Raw genomic sequence first — 18443 nt, 5'->3', positions numbered from 1 at the left:
TATTGAAGGTTCAAGCTCGTTCTGTATTATAAGTGTTAGACATTCCACTACTAACTTCCTCATTCCCCCCTCAAAACCCCAATCTTTCGGAAATATGTCACATCTCTTTCGAGAGTAAAGATTTTCTGAACAGTTTGATTTAAAAAAATAGTTTTAAAGATAATGTTTTGAATATTTAGCTGTAGTTTACTTTCTAAATATGATTCTAATCCCTTTTTGGCTCATTGTCTTGCCAGGATGGCTTGGCCTAAAACTCCAGATTGGTTTTTTGGTGGTGACAAGAAGTCTTCCTCAGCATTTCAAGGGGTCTAGTTGTGGTAGGGGCAGGTAAAGAGTTGTGTAAGTGCTATGCAGAGCACTTTTTAGAAATATAAATTGGGCATCTTCTGACTCCAGCTGCTGAACGGAGCCAGAATTGAGAGCATGGTTTGAGGTGGGAGACTGGGAAGAAATGTGGAGCAATAGGAGTCTGAGAGGGACCATAGAGAATGGTAGGGGATTGAAAGATGTGGCCAGTGAATTTCGTTTATTATTAGTTTAGTGTGTGATGTTATGTCATATATAATCGTTGTATGCTAAATAGAGTTAAGTGGTAGAATTATAGAAGTATAAGATTGATCAGTAATTAGAAGGGATAAGTTTGTCAGAATGTGAGGGTGGACTGTATATGAATGGACTGCATGTCACCATGATTCCCTGATGGGGGAAGGTCTGGATGAGACAGGAGGAGAGAGATATAGATGGGGGGCAGGATGAAAGTTGGACATGGAGAGGGGAAGATGAAAAAAAAAGGTGCTCAGGGAGCTGTGGTTCATTATTTTGCGGGTTATGGAATGTGTTGAATATATGGTGTTTTAAGTTGAGTATTTGAAGACCTTGTTATTCGTTGAGGCAGTAACACCACTAATAGTTCAGGGTGAGGTGAGTTTGCTGTTTAACATTTAACTGTTTGTCCTTATTTTATAAAATAAGGACATAGTGTTACTGCAAGATAATGTTATATTGGAGTTTTAGCCCCAACTCAGCAAGTTAGTGAAGCAATTGCCTAACATTAGGCATATATATTTTGCTGAAATGGGGCCATAGTAAATTGGAAATAGACCCCCTTAATAATGAACTAGAACAGCTGCAGGTTGCCCACCACTGAACTAGAATTTCACAATACCTTTGCAGCATGTTATGTATTTATACAGATTATAAGGGGTCATATTTACACTGGGGGCGTGGAGGAGAAACTTGTATGAGCGCACAGGAACAATGGTGAGTGAAGAAGGAATATATGGCATGACTGAAGTGGCTACTTTCTTTTACTGTTAATTTCTAGACTTCCATACCATTTTGAGGTTTGTTTTTTTTTAAAGTAGAATAATTAATCTCTGGATTTTATAATACAGGTTCTAGGTGTTGGTAGACTCCACTGATGCATCCTTTTGGCTTTTGGTATTTCTTAGCAAAGTTTTTTAATCATATTTAATAAAAATAAAACATAGTAGTTATAATACTGTAGGCAGACGTTATAATATTAGAAAAAAGTTACAAATTAAAGTAATTTTCATAAATTTTTAGTTTGGGAGTTTGTTTACCTTTTAGTTCTTCCTTCAGCAGTGACCAATGTTCATCAAAAAATGAGGAGAAAATGTCTCTCTTTAACAAGTTCCTTTTTAGAACATCTAGGAATCAGGGCATTCCTGTACATTTTGGGGAGGGGAACTAAGGGCAAATAGAGAATATTTCTAGGTTATTTCTTTTTTCGGAATTTTCAAGGTTCTTGGTATTTGCATTTTTAGTGCCAACATACATATATTTTATTTATAGATACTTTAAAAATGTACAATTACTGGAGTTGGGGGCATGTTAGAAATAATAGTAGTTGTATTAATAATCATAATATTTATTCTGTAGTACAGTTTTATGCCCCAATGACTTTGGACCATCCTTAAAGTTCTAATAGTTAGTAAAAAAATGTAATTACATTTGACTGCAGTGTTAAATAAGATTGAGAGTTCATCTTTGATCTTATAAGAAAAATTGCATCCATAGAGTCTGTTTGAAATCTTTAAATTTCTGGCTGGTTGGCAGAGATACATACAAAAGTAACAGCTGTTATCTTGCTGATCTTACTCCATTTTTTCCTGTTTATAAACCAGCCCAGGGTCATCCTTTATCTCTGAAGAAGGGAAAGAATATCTGCTACTGGAGGATTTTGAAAGTAAAAAGATTCCACTGCAGTGAGTGTATAATTGTTGTTTTTCAGTCTGTGTGAGAAATCAAGCACAGAGCCATAACCTGCTTGAAAATTTCATATTTGAAACATGTCCTGCATGGTCTGCTGTGAGTTTTAATATAAGAAACAACTATAACCCAACTTCAGTTAATCAAGATAGGGCTATGACAGCACCTATCAAGGCTGAACTCACATTTCTACCATGCATGCTTCTCACACTGCTCTTTTACCATTCCTGAGTGCTGATACACAATAGCTGCTTTGCTCCTATACCTTCTCTGGAGTAGTCTCTCTGCCCTGTTGTATTGATTCTCACACAGGGAAAGCGATTGGTAGAGGATAAGTGACCAAACTACTTACAGTATATTAGAAAGTGGGGAGTTCAATCCTCAGTCTGCTTCAAAACTGAATATTTTTGTAAAATTATTTGTGTTCCTAATCCTCTGTCAGCAGCTAGTTTTGGGAAGAGGAACCAAGAGCCTGTTAAAGGGACAAAATATTTCTCTACCTAGTTCAAAGCCTTGTCAGGGATATGCATACTCCTCTAACTCCCAACTACATAGCTATACGGAGAGTGGGAGCCAGCTTGAGTATGGTCCTATGTTCTGTCACCACCTCTGTGCACCCAGGTCAGGACTTGAAGGATGTGCAGGACTCTTTTCATGGTACCATGGAAAGAGAGGCTGTCTTAGTGTGGAAAAGGAATGGGGTAGATACTATGTTGCCAGTGTTTGGGCCTGGTAATGCAGTGGTGTAAGGATAACGTGTAGTAGAACTATGATGCTAGGAGTTGGTGGGTCAGTGCTACTCTGGTAACAGATGTGGCCAATTTTTTTCCTCTTGCTACATTAAGTCAGTCTTTATTTTAAACAAATAGGAGTGCAGAAATGCTCTAAGTGCATCAGCATATAATACTTATTAACAATCGGAGCCAGAAAAGTTATTCATGACCTGCTATGGAAATGTATGGAAAAGTTATTCTAAATTATAAAATGTAGTTGTTCTGCACCCTTCACTAAACATCCTGCTTCTAGGGTCAGTCTGGAAAAATAATAGTGTTAATTCTCTTCTCAGGCTCTACTCAAAACCTGAGGTCTCCCAGTCTGAGATGCCATTCGTAGTACTTTGTGTAGATTTTCAGAGTTATACCAATTCTTCCATGCCTGTTTTGATCAGCAGTGAAAGTTGTTATCGACATTTTAATGATCATTTATGCTTCAGAGATTGTCACAGTCAGATGAAAAGTGGCAATTTACTCCTCTCTTGGCACTGTTGTTTCAGCCTGTCTTCAAACTCAGACACACACAGATCAGTTTCGCCAGTTCACATTTTGAAGGTTATAGTCACATCCATAAGGACTAGAGCAGAGGTCCCAACGCGGTGCCTGTGGGGACGATGGCACCCGCCAGGGCATTCATGTGCGCCTGCCTGCTGGGCACCAGACAAGCAGCCGCCAAAATGCCACCGAGAAGTGGCACTGTCAAGAAGCGCTACTGCCGAAATCCCACCGAATTTCGGCGGCATTTCGGCAGCAACGCCTCTTGATGTTGCCTCTTCACAGTGGCATTTTCGCGGCTGCTTGTCTGGTGGCCACGGTCCTTGGCGGCTAGTCGGCTGGCGCCCACTCCACGGAAGAGGTTGGGGACCACTGGACTAGAGACTCGGTTTTTAAAGAACAGTTTTTGAAAATGCTTAGATTCTAAAGCACAAGTTGCAGCCACTAGGGAAAAAGGAAAGATGGCTATGCTGCCTCAAGTAGTCCAAATCTGATCCCTCTCCTATTTCCTTCTGTTCAGCTTTCATGAATGCACATGGACAAGAAAGAGTAAGGAAAAGCATTGTTACTTTTAGAAGTAATTAAAGTTTAATATGGTAGCATTACTAGGTAGCATATTATTAAGAGGTATCTAGGTTAGCATGAACTGTACTCTACCAGAGTGGCATCCATGTACTACACTATTGCACTACTAATTTTCAATGATGGTTTTAGCTGTTTCCTGCATGTTGTGCATTTATAGAATTAAATAAAATGCAACACAGCCTCATTAGGAGGTCTCTCAAAGACCCGTGTAAAAGGCTTCTTAGTGCTCAGAATTGGTAAGTAAGATTTTAAAGATACTTGTAATACTTTTTGTGTTCAATATTTTAAAGCCCACTTGGGTTTCTGAGCATAGGTAAATAGAGAATATGTAATGGATGACAATGATAGTAATAACTGCATAATCCACGAATGGAAGAGTGAAAATAAAGTGTGCTGTATTGCTTGCCACAAGAATTTCTATTCTGTTGTCATATCATGCTATGCTGTGTGTTTTTTGCCTTAATTTGTATTTTATTTTTATAACTTTTTTTTAATTAATTGAAGTTTTTGAAGGTGTGTGTGCACGTGCACTGAGACTAATATTCTTTGATACTATAGTTTGACTACTGTTTCTACAGGATAGAAAAATATGACTTTGAGACCTTTTGTTTGTCACTGGTATGGTATATAAAATTATGTCATCTTTATTCAGTCAAAACTCGCATTGCTTTTGCTGGGAGTTCTGGTTGAATAAGCACTAGAGAATCAGGTTGTATATTTGTAAGTGTGTAACTTTTCATTTTACGGCTCCTAGTATCCAAGACATTACATGTTGTTTTTATCTTCAGTCAAATATTTACTCCAATAATTTTATAAACTGCCCTGTAATCAGTTACATGACTGGGGTAATAGCTGTACTTATTACAATGACATACTCAAATTGTGCCACACAGGCAACAGTAGATTCCAGTGGTACTTAAATTAGAAAATAGTGTAGTGTATTCAATACCAATATTTGGGCATTGTGGGTAAATGCTAAGTTTAAGGATAACTACTCTACATACCTATTAGTATTTTCGTTCATTTTGACTTTTGCGTTAAACTAACTGTCAGGATTATCAACTGAATTTCTGTGCCACAAACAATGTGATGATGGAATTCTACATAAGAGGGGAGAGCGAGAGCGAGTGCAGCTACGGCTTTTTTTGGTATTGTAGGTAACAGTTCATTGTTAGGTGTTGTCTTCATAAGAGATGTAATTTCCAAAGAAGCCATTTAAAACCTACTGTTTGGATTAAAAAAAAATATATATCAACAATGCTGTCTTGTCCCTGGTCAAGACCAGAATACAGGTTTGTTCCCCATGTCCTGTAATTTTTTTCTTCAGACTAACTGCTTCAGCTTTTCTGCCTCCATTTTCTGTTTTACTGTATTCATTGTCTTCTATATGCTTGAAAAAAAAAGTGTATGTCTTTAGGTATCTACTTAAAGCTGTTGCAAGTTACAAGGCTTTATTTTTTTTAATTGTATTTCCTTCATATTTGTTAGAGGAAGCAAGTTACCATAAGCCCAGAATTTTTGTGCTATGTCTGGACTGTTAACATTGCCATTAATGAGCTCTTCATATAGTGTGCAACATGTTTTTTTCAAAATACCCAGCCAAACAAGAAGCCTTCCAAACCAGTCTGAGACCTGATTCAAAGTCACATATTTGTGAAAACCCCAGCTGCCCAGCTGATATGATGAATATAGCCACACGTGTGTGCGCACGCTCACGTGTACATGTATAATTACTTTAGATCTTTATTTTAAATATTTTAGCTTAATTTTTTTAGAATTAAGAAAATGAATGACTTTTAGTTGCTTACATTTTAAATGTTCTGTTGTTCTTTGCAGTTGTAATGTGTTTCTTTTACATCAACATTTCAATCTTATTTTGTTTAGATTGCATGCTGACTCATCAAAGTCCATCTCTTCTGAAACAGACTGCAATGATAATGTACCCTCCCATAAAAATTCTGCTCCATCATTGAGCAAGCATGCAGTGAACGGCTTTTTTCAGCAACAAAGTACCTATGACTCTCCGCCACCTCGAGCAGCATCAGTATCCATAGACTGCAGCCTTTATAACCTGCCTAGGAGTTATTCACAGGATGTTTTACCAAAGGCAACATCTCCAGCTGGGACTGATGCAGAAGGAGAGCAGCATGTTTTCAATACCCCTTCTGCTACTTCTTCATTAGATACACAAATGAGGCATTTCTCCATTAGTTATGATATTCCCCCAACACCTGGAGGTACTTATCAGATTCCACGAACTTTTCCAGAAGGAACTTCGAAGCTAGAGACTATTCCAGATATTCCTCCACCTCGGCCACCAAAACCACATCACGCTTCAGATCGATCTCCCGTGGAAACCTGTTGCATTACTCGCACTGCCTCAGACACTGACAGTAGTTATTGCATCCCTACAGCAGGATTGCCACCATCACGCAGTAATACCATTTCCACTGTAGATTTGAATATATTTCGTAAAGGTCAGTAGTTGGTGTCTCAACCTTGCTGCTTCAATCATTTTGTGCAATAGGCTGAGCTCTTTAAAGGAATGGAGCTAAGGGAATTATGCCCCCAATTTCTACTAAAAATAAGGTAACTAAGTTTCTTGGAATGCTTTGAAAATCTCAGCCAAAATGAAGACCATAAAAAGGCTTTATCAAGCTTTCTAGAGTGCCCCTTTTAAACATCAGTAATTTTAAATTAATTTTTAAGTTTTCTTTAAATGTATTACATAGAAACTTACTTCTAGTGACCTCATCCAAAATATAGGCATTGTATTTTAAATTTTGATGTTCCAAGTCTCAAGAATTTATTAAGATTGTCTAGCGCAGCCTTCAAATATACTATTGCCCAAATTATTTGCAGACAACATACTTCATATTTCTATATGTTTTATATTATAATTCTATGTGGTAGTGGTAGTCCTGTGATAAATCATATTTATCATGGACCTTCATTACTTCACCTGTGTGGTGCACTGTAACAATGTTCCCTCAAATTTTTTACATCTGAGTGCGGAATGAATTTTATTATGTGCACCAACATGGAGGTGATGTTGATGGGGGTGAGGCCAAGGGGTTCGGAGTGTGGGAGGGGGCTTAGGGCTGGGGCAAAGGGTTGAGGTGTGGGGAGCGGTGATGGCTCTGGGGTGGGGTCAAGGATGAGGGGGTTGAGGTGTAGGAGGGGGCTCAGGGCTGTGGCAGAGTGTTGGGGTTAGGGGGATGAGGGCTCTGGCTGGGGGTGATGGCTCTTGGGTGGGGTTGAGGATGAGGGGGTTAGGGTACAGGAGGGGGCTTGGCTGGGGCAGAGGGTTAGGGTTAGGGGGATGAGGACTCTCACTGGGGGTGAGGGCTCTGGGGGGGCTGGGGATGAGGGGTTCAGGGTGTGGGTGGGGGAATCAGGGTTGCGGCAGAGGATTGGGATGCGGGGGACTGGGGGTGAGGGCTCTGGGGTGGGGCAAGGGATGAGAAGTTTGGGGTGTATGCTGTCTCGAGGCTGCAGTGGGGAGAGAGGATTCTCCCCACCCCTCTCTCGCTGTGGCAGCTGTGGGGAATGGGGCTGGGGAGAGGCGCCTCTCCCCACCTGCGCAGAACTTGGTAGCCTGCTGCACGGCCGTGTGGTTTAGAGGCAAGTTAGCACTCTAATCCACTTTTGCCAATGCAGTGGCTCACATTCCAAACCTACAAGTAGCTTCTAAACTAAACTGCTAGAGAGAGTTTTCCTTCTTTCCCTCACATATGGAGTTCCCTGCTCCTGTTCAAAGGTGCAGTCGCTCAAGGCCCAGCAGTGGAAATCCTCATGAGTGACAGGTGTAAAGTCAGTGGCTGTTCTAAAATTGTTCTGGAAAAATGACTTGCTTGAGTTCCAAGTTTCTTGAGTCTCCATGATCCAATATATTTACTTAATTTACATATGTCTTTTCTACTTGTCAAACTCACTTTGGTTTGCAGAAGTCAAGCAATCTTATTTTCTTTTTATGTGTCATCACTAGTAATAAAGATCCTGTAGGCAAGTTATAACTGGAGTTGTACAGATGTAACTAAGGGCAGAATTTGGATACTGTGTGTTTGCATAAGTATAATATTAAGTTATACTTTGTGCTGCAGGGACTTTCTCTCTGGTTGTGATTCATGAGAAGGCAAAAGGGGGGGAAAAAACCCAAACCTTCAGCTTGAGCTAGAGTTGACATTCAGTTTGCAGGACTGATAAGTGAAAAAAAAATCTCATTACCTCCTCTTTCTATGAGAGCATTATAGACTCTTAAATGAATGGATAACAAGTCTGTGGCTTTGTAGATCCAAACCAGCCATGGATTCAACCCAGAAAGCTATCAGAAAGGGGCAGTTGAGGATTCCTCCTGATACCAGGGAATCAATAGATGTCACAAAACTGGCATAGTCAACACTGTGCTGCCTCTCCATCCCACCACAACCACCTATCTGCAAATGGGGTGGAACACATAATATCCAGCTGGCTGCAGCTGCAAAAACAGAGCAATTCAGAAGCTGTTTTAAGTTACACTGGGGCTGGCCAAATCACAGCAGTTTTCCCTTCCAGGGTGATTTTTCAAAGTCTCTTGACACAAAAAACATGAGGCAGTCCTCACTGCCCTGACCATGTCACTCCAGTAATGTCTCAGGCAGTCTTCCTGTTCACTGCCCCATAGTGCCATTCCTTCAGTGGCTGGTAGGGGAACCTGGGCCCACCCTTTACTCCAGGTTCCAGCCCAGGGACCCGACAACACACAGCCAAGATTTGTTCAGTCCCCAACCTTGCAGCTTACTCCCTGGGCTGCTTCCTGCTCTGTATCCCACAGGCTATCTTGTCTACCATGCTCTCTTCAGGGTAGGCCCTTCTCTGAGGGCCAGACCTCCTCAGGGTTGTACTCTTTCTCTGGATTCCTTCCTTCCTTCCTTCCTTCCCTTTCTACTAAAGAGGAGGTCACTGCAAACTTCCTCCTGGAAGCCTTTTCTGATACCACCTTCCTGTGTTTATGCTAGCCCAACCCACCTTTGCTCAGGTGATCTCTCTAATCAGGGCTTTCCACTCAGCCTATATCTCCCTCTTTTGCTGCTTAATTGGCTGTTTGGGCTCACCTGGCCTAATTCATCCCTCTCAGAACCAGAGTCGGGTGTATACCCCATCACAAAGGTATTGAAGGGTGGTCTTTAGGTGCCAACCTTGTTACTACTAAAATTTTTCCAGTTGAAGATAGTCTTCAAAAGGAAAAAACGTGTAGATGTGGTAATAGAAGAATTTAGACTCTGGAAACAGAGTAGCAAAGCATAGGGGCTCTTGATTAAGGATATCTCTATTGCAAAGTATCACTGAAATCCTAAAAATCTTTTACAAAAGAGGGTCAAATTAATATTGGATTTGTCTTTGATATCTGAAAGTGGAGAATTATTCTTTTTTGTTGTTATCAATTTCATTAAAGGAGTGTAATTTTTTTATATCAATCATTCAGTATAAGGTTAGTTTCTAATGGCCCCATCTTGCTGCTGTTGAGGTCAATAGAAAGAGTCCCACCGACATCTGTGGGGACTGCTATAAGCCCTATGTGTCTAGATAAACCCATACCTTTGTTTCTGCTGGTACAAAAATATATTTACCTCCCTATGATTAAGTATATGTAATGCAGTTTGTCTAGAAAAAAATCAAAATATAATAATTAAAACATATTTGTATTTCTGGACTTTAAAGTATACTTATTATTTTCCATATGAGACTTAACACTTTTTTGGATGTTTCTTAACATTCAGCTGTTTCTGCCCAAGGAAAAATTTGCTACTTACAGTTTTTCTATCTTTTTTCTCTTTCAAACTAAGATTAATTAAATATCAGAAGCAATATACATTTCTGTTTTTAATAATAATGGAAAGGTTGGGAGATAGTGATGTTACATCTCCAATCAAATATAGAGAAATCCATTCCATTAATCTTGTAAATATCTCTGATGCTCTAATGGATGCCCTAGTTTTCTGAGACAACTGAACATAACAATGTAATGTTAATATAAATTATTAAACCAATTAGAGTAATATTAATTATAGGTGAGGGATCTTAAAAAAGAAGTCCTGTGGAGAGAGGAATTAGGTAGGGAACATTTTAAGGCAAAATACAAAAAAGGAATTGATGATATAGTTGTATGGATATTATTTTAATGTTTTGTTTGATGGAAAGAATGAATTAGTATTTCAAAATTACAACATCTAAAACCAAAGTCCAAAAGGCCATCCCCTTCCTCAAACGTTTCACTTGTAAACTTAGCAAAATTGAAATGGAAATATTTATAAATATATAAAAATAAATAGGCAACCCACAATAAGATAGGCAAGAACTAGAATTTCTGTCCCATGGGAAATATATTTCATTCTGATTTGGAATTTAAAGTTGAAAATGTGAAATTTCACATTTCCAATGGAAATTTTTCAAAAAATTCCATTTTGGAAAACCAAAATGGATAGTTTTGAAAATTTCAAGATTAGCTGGTCGACTGGTTTGCCAGTGCACCAGCAAGCCAGTTGGAGAGCTGGCCTCCCAAGTTGCTGGAGGCCCTGGGAGGCTGGGCTGCCAAGGAGACAAGCAGGTGATCTAGCAGGAAACCAGGTAGTTTCCTTTGAAAGTTTTGATGGAATTTACATGTTTCCGTGGAATGTTTCAATTCTGTTGAATCAGCAATTCCCAGTAGAAAATATTCTGTTGGAAAACTTCTGACCCACAATTCTATTCTTAAACTTACTTTTCCAAGTAGAACTGCATGTGAAACACCGAGATCTCAAAATATTGATATTTTATACTATTTGGAAATGGGACCTCTCAGCTTTTCAACAGGATGCATCACTTGTTTCTGGCCCTGGAAAATGTCAGTATCAGATCTTTAAAGTGTGACTTATACTTGCTGATAAGTAGTGGAGTCATCCCAAACGTAGGGTGACAAAAACTTTATACCACTCTGCACCATCATATAGCAGGTGTATCTGTCTCACTTTCCCTCCCTGTTTGATTATTTGATGACTAGCGCTTTAAAGATCAGTAACTTGAATTGCACTTGAAAGCAGATAGTAAACAACTACAGACTGGAAAACTGGTCTAATGTACGTACATGACAGGTACTGAGATGAGAAAATAAATATCTACTTTCACCCCTTTCATTCTTTAGATATTAGTTCTCAAGACTGCTATGATATTCCACGATCATTTCCAAATGACAGAGCTAGCTCACTGGAAGGCTTTGTAAGTATGATTTGATCTGACTTGAGACTATACTGACAAAACATTTGCATGTTATGTGTTCTGTAGTACAAAACCAGGGTGTAGTTACACAGTATTTTTAGTAGATGAGATTAAAATATGAATCTGATTTCACAGCTGATAGCATAACTGATTATTTTGTTGTTAAAGGAAATGTATGTTAATTCTAGAAAAACAGAAGCATGTTCACAGTGGGAAGTGTTTCAAGTGAAGAACTGGATGAAAACTATGTCCCAATGAATCCTAACTCTCCACCACGGCAGCATTCCAGCAGCTTTACTGAACCCATACAAGAAACAAACTATGTACCTATGACACCGGGTACATTTGATTTTTCGTTATTTGGAATGCAAGTCCCTCCACCCGCCCACATGGGTTTCAAGTCCAGTCCAAAGACCCCTCCCAGAAGGCCAGTACCTGTTGCAGAATGTGAACCACCACCAGTGGATCGAAACCTCAAACCTGACAGAAAAGGTGAGAAAAACATGCTGTGGAAGTTGCTCTTACCCTATAAGATAATGATTTAGCGCTTCAACTTTTCATACCAAAATCAAGATAGTATGAAATGATTGTTTTCCAATAATTCAGACAAAAAAAAAAACAGAACTAAGAATCTTTAGAAAGTATTTGGTCACTTAAAATTACCTGAGTAATAAAACTGAATATTTCTGTAGGTTTAAAGATTATAGCTGTACATGTTTTTATTAATCAAGATGTGGCACGCCATTTCCTGTTATAAACTACAAAGTATCTGTAAACAGACTAAGAGTTGTGAGTTAGTTCTTATACGTAACAGGATATAGATGGCCTACTCGCTATGAAAGGAGACCACATTAACATTTTGATTAAATATATCACTGTAAGCATAGTAACATGTTACTAGGTAAAAGGGCAATGAATCACTGCATGATTCAATGATAAAATGGTTCTTACATTTCCCCTTTAGCGTTGTTTTAGGCATATACTGTTGCTGAAAATATTATTGTTACAGTGTCTCAAAAATTAATCATACCATGGGAGAATGAATTGTATGATACGTGTCATGCTACTTCTAACACATCCTATTAAAGTACCCCAGTATTATAGAACATTTTTTATTTAAATTTTCTTTTAAATAATGAAAAACATGAATATCTTCGTTAAATATAGAAATCTTAAATGTTAGGCCTTACTGCAGTCTGTAAAAGCAAGGAAATTAGACCTTCCCTGCTCATTCTCAGTTGGGACTGCCCATCATCTTGACTTCAGTGTTCAGGCAGGACAGAGTCACATAGGAAGCAGATTAGGTTGTTGGCCAGGAAGTTGCATACAGCGTTTGGGATCCAGATAGAGCTCAGAGGCCACTAAATCACACCAGCCCAGGGTTGTCAAGCTGCATTTGCCTCACGCTAAGAGATAGATGCCAAGATGTGGCCCTAAATGTCAAGTAATGCCTGTGAAGTGGACTGAGTTAGGATTTATTCTGAATTTCCCTGTTTTTATGGAGATTGCTAGATCTTAAATATCTTAATATTTAAAAACATTTCTGTTTTGATTTTAAGAGCTACTTAATTTGTGGGAGACACTGTAGTGAGTTTGAGGAAGCTACAGCAACTTCAGTGACAAAAGTGCATGAGCAAAAACAACCAACCAACCAAAAAAACAGAATTTAAGAGAAGTCTGACAAATGGGCCCAAACACTTATCTTACTTAAGGTAAATCCTCTGTAGCATTCCGTTAAGATATTAATTTCTATGCAGCATTATGGTACACTGGATTTACTTTCCTTTAAAGGAAGTTATATTCTCGAGACTAAAATAGTCTCTCTTTAAAAACAGATAAGTCTTTCTCTTATAGTGTGTTGCTGTGAGACATTTGATCAGAGAGATCAAAGCGGCTTATGATTTTCAAACTCACTGTCATGTTTCATCAACATACTGGCCTTGTAGATAAATGGTTATGTCATTTTTTGGCATTCTCAAAAGAGTTTGTTTTTTTTTTCAGACTTTGACATTTATAATTTTCTTTTCTTTGGATGAAAATACTAAGAGACATTAGCTCATACATAAGATCAAATATCAGCAATGTTGGTTTCTAAATATATATAATTTGAAAATTAGTTTTTTAAATATCTGAAACCAATAAAATTTATCAACTTGAAAAATGGCTGAACTGATGTACATGTATTACTTTAGGGGGGAAATGTATTCTGTGCGTAAAAACTCACATGCCCCCAAAATTTTAGTAATTTAAATTTTCAACTGGTAACACTAATGCTGTCCGGAGGATGAAGTAGAAGATCTCTGCATAAAACGGGAAGTGCCAAGTCATGTAGCTGACTAACAGTGTTCAGAATACAAAACATAGCCTTCCTCAGAATCTTGACTTCCTGCTCACATCCAATTGTTTTCATGTTGGCAGACAATAGTTATGTTTAACTGTTAAGAAATATTTGACAGTAAAACAATGAAAAAAATTGATATTGGAAAATATTTTTAAAATAAATACAAAACTGTTTAAAAATATTTTTCCTTGACTTGTTAGTTTGCATTCTTTTACCAACATAGCTTTATTGACCTTCACAAAAGGCCGATCTCTGTACTAAAAAGATTGCCACTTTATTGTTGACAATACAGTGCAACCACGTAGATCTCTGAGAAAGAGATGTTGCTTTTTTGTATCACTTCTTGAAACAGCAGCATTCTAAAAAGTGATATCAGCTGAATCCAGGAAAGGACTTAAACACGTTAAGAATCTGAGAAGTCCTGTTAACGTCAATGGATGGAGAAAAGAGATCATCAGGTTTACTGATATACTAACAAATGTACTGTTATACAACACAGCTCATATTAATTGGCTCTGCCCATTTTCTGTCGGCAGTGATGGCCTTTATAAAACAGCTTGAAAACAAATTAGTTTTATTTTTCTAAAGAACTTGAATTTTCATTTAAAAATTATATAAAAGTCAAATACTGCCAACTATTTGTAAAATAAAACTATATCCAACAGAAGACTAAAATTTACGACAGTAAATTTTTAGGAGGTAAGGGAAATGGGAGAAAAGAGGACTATGCTTTAAAAACAAATAAACAAACAAAAACCCTGATTTTGTTAACCAAGGATGATAATATGTCTGATTTTACCACTGTGAAATTTTACTTTATTTAGTAACCCATAAAATAAATTAAATCTTATAAACTATTTCTGTCCATTCTTAATATGAACTTATTTAAACATTCTAGTCATGTTTAAATGTCAACAGATGAAGTGCCCATGCTCTAGAATATTTTTGAGTAATTTCAAATGCCATTAACATGTCACAAACCTACTATAAATTTCTGTGGTCCGTTATATAACTGAAACATGCATACATTACAAAGATTTGGCATGATGCTTTTTCAACCTTCAAGTTATTGTAGTAATTTCTCCTAACACACTGTTTCTACACTTGTAGTTTAAAAGTATTTTGACAATATTCTGTTATAAGTTACTCCAAGTACCTCGAGGTTAATGGATAGACCAGGCATTTCAAGAAAGCCCAGCCAGAATTAGGAAAAAGGAAAAAAAAATATGAGGAATGTGGTACATAAAATGTTTGTTGAGTTTTCATTTTAAGTATAGAGGAATTTCAGTGTGTAACCTGTGCTTGTTTTAAGAATTTTTGTTGGAATGTACAACTATTTCTCTAAAAGAATGTATCATGGCAGAGATCCACAGTGTTGGGTTATAAGACCTCCAGAAATTTCAGGACCACACCTTCTCCTATCTAAGGAAGCAGCTGTGAGCTGTAGCTGTGTATGGATAGCTACAGTTATTTCTATAGAGAGAAACTTTCATAGCATCCAATCATCAACTCCTTTCTCTCTGGTACTGATGGCAAAGTTTCTTATTTAATGAGAAACATTGTTGCCTTATGTGTGATCTTGTCCCTGTAGTGATATATTTAGCATGGACCTCTGCATCCATGTAAAGTCAATTAACTTTAGCCGGACCTCACATGAGCACAGGGAACCATGCTAGTAGTTACCATTGTGGGATCAGACCTAAGGTTGTTTCATCTTTCCATTTTAAACTCCTGTTTCAAATGGGTTTTTAATAATTGATAAGAATGTACTATGCTGAGACTTGACATACCTAGTCCTGGCCAAGATTTGTGGTGCTGGATCAGGAGTGTTAAATTTGAGAAAGATTAATTTTTTAAAGGAGTTTCCTAATTTAAAGTGATTCTGATTGTTTGGTGTTGGGAGAGGTAAATAAAGCTTGAGTTTCAGTACATATGCACCCCTCCTGTTCTTTGGTCCACATGGCAATTGTTTTAGTTTGACCTCAATTTTTACATAGATATGCAAATGAAACAACAATATTTTAAACAGTAACTGGTGTTTACTCCACTCAGAAATTTTTTACAATGGTAAAAATAATTTGTGGTAGTTCAAAAACATTTCCCCTCACATTCTATGTTTTAAAATAACATTAAGGCCATGACACACACTAATAAGGTAATGGAAATTCACAGATAAGAACAGAATGCCCTGTACTTTTTAGTGTTGTTGGGTTCCTCTGTTTACAGATCCCTTTGACGTTTTTTTTGAGAACTGGAAGGCTTTACAGGATAGTAATGGGTGAAATCGTGGACTCACTGGAGTCAAAGTTCTCCCATAGAATTCAGTGAGACCAAGGTTTAGTGCAGTAATTACAGATATTTATCCCTGTTCCCTGTCTTTCTCTCTTCTTTCTCCCTTCCCCCCAATCTGTTTTGTGGAAATGAGGTCTGCAATGTTATATTGCTTCCTCTGGTTCTACCATCTCTGGGGACCAATATGTTAACCAACAGAGACCTGGCTCTGTCAGTGGCTAAAAGAGAGTGGGCCTCTCAGGAATAAATATTGGAACATTTGGACACCTTTTAGACATTTTCTGAATGCTAGTTCTTAGGAAATAGTATAGTGTTATAAAAGAGGGTTTAATATGGCGAAGAAAGGGTGAGTTGTGGGTGGTGGTATCCCTTTTTGTATCCTTGAGAATTCATTCATATTAAATTAATAACCTAAAATTCACCAGCATATATGCATACTAATATATACCTGAACACTCATCCACCCCCTCAGATAGCTAGGGACCTAGCAGTCTGCAGACTTCTTATTTGCAGAAGTGTCCCTGAGGCAAAAAAAAAAAAAGAAAAAAGAAAAAAAAAGCTGTGAACTGAGTTAGGCTATGCCTGTCCTACCGTGTCCTAGGTTAAATTTATTTGGTCAAAAAGGATTAAATAGTTTGGGGTTATAATGCATGGTATGTAACACCACTCCCTATCCTGGCTCACAGCTGCTCCCACAAACGAGGGAGCTTTCAGTAATTTCTGGAATCTTTGAAAGCTCTTTTGAAGCATGGCTGGAGGCCTCATGACCCAACAGCCTGGATCAATTCAAGATACAGCCTTCAGAGAAGTGTAATAACAGGTAAGTGATATACTCTTTGGGACAAAATCCAAAGTATTCAGCCACATTTGTTTTTACTGTATTTATCTGAACTGAATTTGAAAAGTATATTTTTAAATGTTTTAAAAGACCAGTCTTTCGCACTGTATTTCTTTTGTAGTCATTGTGCTTTTGCTGCTCTAGCCTGCCATAGTTGCATGTAGTGTGATGCTAAATTGGAAACAATATTGCTAGCAAAATGGGATTTGCCTTTAAGGAATCTCTGTTTTCATCAGCACAACTGGGTGGTGTTCCTCTAAATCTAAAGGTATTTGACTAGCTTAGCCTCAAGCTCTACTATGACATCTTAATTCTTTGAGACTATCAAACACTCCTTCCTTGAAGTATGATTGATTAAAGCAAAGGTAAAGCAGAATGATATGTACCCAAGTGTAGTAGAGAGTGAAGAAAGTAGTAGTTTAGGAATAGAAACAGGAATGACTCCTTGTTGACAACTCTACTTTTTCTCATTGTTCTCTTCAGTGCAGTTGATTAGACCAAGAAGTATTATGACAATATACTAGAGTTTTAAGTAATGTAGTCCACAAAACAGAGAAGATTAATTGCTTGTTTAAAAAAAAATATGTACATAGTGCCATAGAGGTGCATGGCTTTTTAAGCCAATTAGAAGACTGGGATGGAAACTTGGCAAAGCTCCCACTGGCTGAATGATGCCGGGATTTCACCCTGGTCCAGTATCTGGAGGAGGTTACAGTCATGATAATGAAAACACTCATCTAAGTGATATGTAAAAAACTGGCATGATTTTACAACATGATTAACAACAACAACAACAAAAAAGGTTGTATGTTTAAGAAATCTTAGGACTGACTCAGCTATAGCAAAATAATATATCACCTAGCATTCACATAGCTCTCCATCAGCAGACTTCAAAGCTCTTGACAAATGGATATACACTCTATCTGTTCCTATTTTCCAGATGAGCAAAATCAGGAATGGAAATACTAAAAGACTTTTTCAAAGTCATACACTTGAAACTATAGCAGAACCACACATAGAATCCTGGTCTCCTGATTCCTAGCTTGATGTGCCCTGTTCTCTGGAACTTGTTGCTTCCCAGGAGGATTCAGTCGTTAACTATTCCTTGACTTCCTTTTCTGAGAAGTGACTGCCTCTGTATCAGGGAAAGAACTCCTGAGGGGAAAAATCATTTTCTTTCCTCTAACAAGGTTTGATGACAACCTAGAGTTATAAGAGTAATTTCATGTCCTCTCTTTATTTTCAAGTATCAGAGGGGTAGCCATGTTAGTCTGGATCTGTAAAAGCAGCAAAGAATCCTGTGGCACCTTATAGACTAACAGACGTTTTGGAGCATGAGCTTTCATGGGTGAATACCCACTTCTTCAGATGCATGTAGTGGAAATTTCTAGGGGCAGGTATATATGTGCAAGCAAGCTAAAGATAATGAGGTTGGTTCAATCAGGGAGGATGAGGCCCTGTTCTAGCAGTTGGGGTGTGAAAACCAGTTTCTCCTTCCTTGGTTTTCACACCCCAACTGCTAGACCAGGGCCTTATCCTCCCTGATTGAACTAACCTCATTATCTCTAGCTTGCTTGCATATATATACCTGCCCCTAGAAATTTCCACTACATGCATCTGACAAAGTGGGTATTCACTCATGAAAGCTCATGCT

The 18443-nt window shown here is 38.0% G+C and overlaps 1 protein-coding gene across 7 annotated transcripts in view; it reads left to right on the top strand.

Moving 5' to 3' along the window:
• The window catches only part of GAB1 (GRB2 associated binding protein 1), a 136393-nt gene that overhangs the window by 99977 nt on the left and 17973 nt on the right, over window positions 1–18443 (top strand). For 5 of the 7 annotated variants that reach the window (XM_030563697.1, XM_030563696.1, XM_030563694.1 and 2 more), the window contains exons 4-7: window positions 2148–2228; window positions 5970–6562; window positions 11245–11318; window positions 11507–11810. In XM_030563697.1, coding sequence (XP_030419557.1) covers window positions 2148–2228; window positions 5970–6562; window positions 11245–11318; window positions 11507–11810 — 1052 coding nt within the window. The remainder of the gene's footprint in view (window positions 1–2147; window positions 2229–5969; window positions 6563–11244; window positions 11319–11506; window positions 11811–18443) is intronic. The other 2 variants (XM_030563699.1, XM_030563695.1) reach the window with 1 other exon arrangement.

Source organism: Gopherus evgoodei, chromosome 5, assembly GCF_007399415.2.
Source record: "Gopherus evgoodei ecotype Sinaloan lineage chromosome 5, rGopEvg1_v1.p, whole genome shotgun sequence".
Classification (NCBI taxonomy): Eukaryota; Metazoa; Chordata; order Testudines; family Testudinidae; genus Gopherus; species Gopherus evgoodei.
This window is presented reverse-complemented; position numbering and strand designations above follow the sequence as displayed.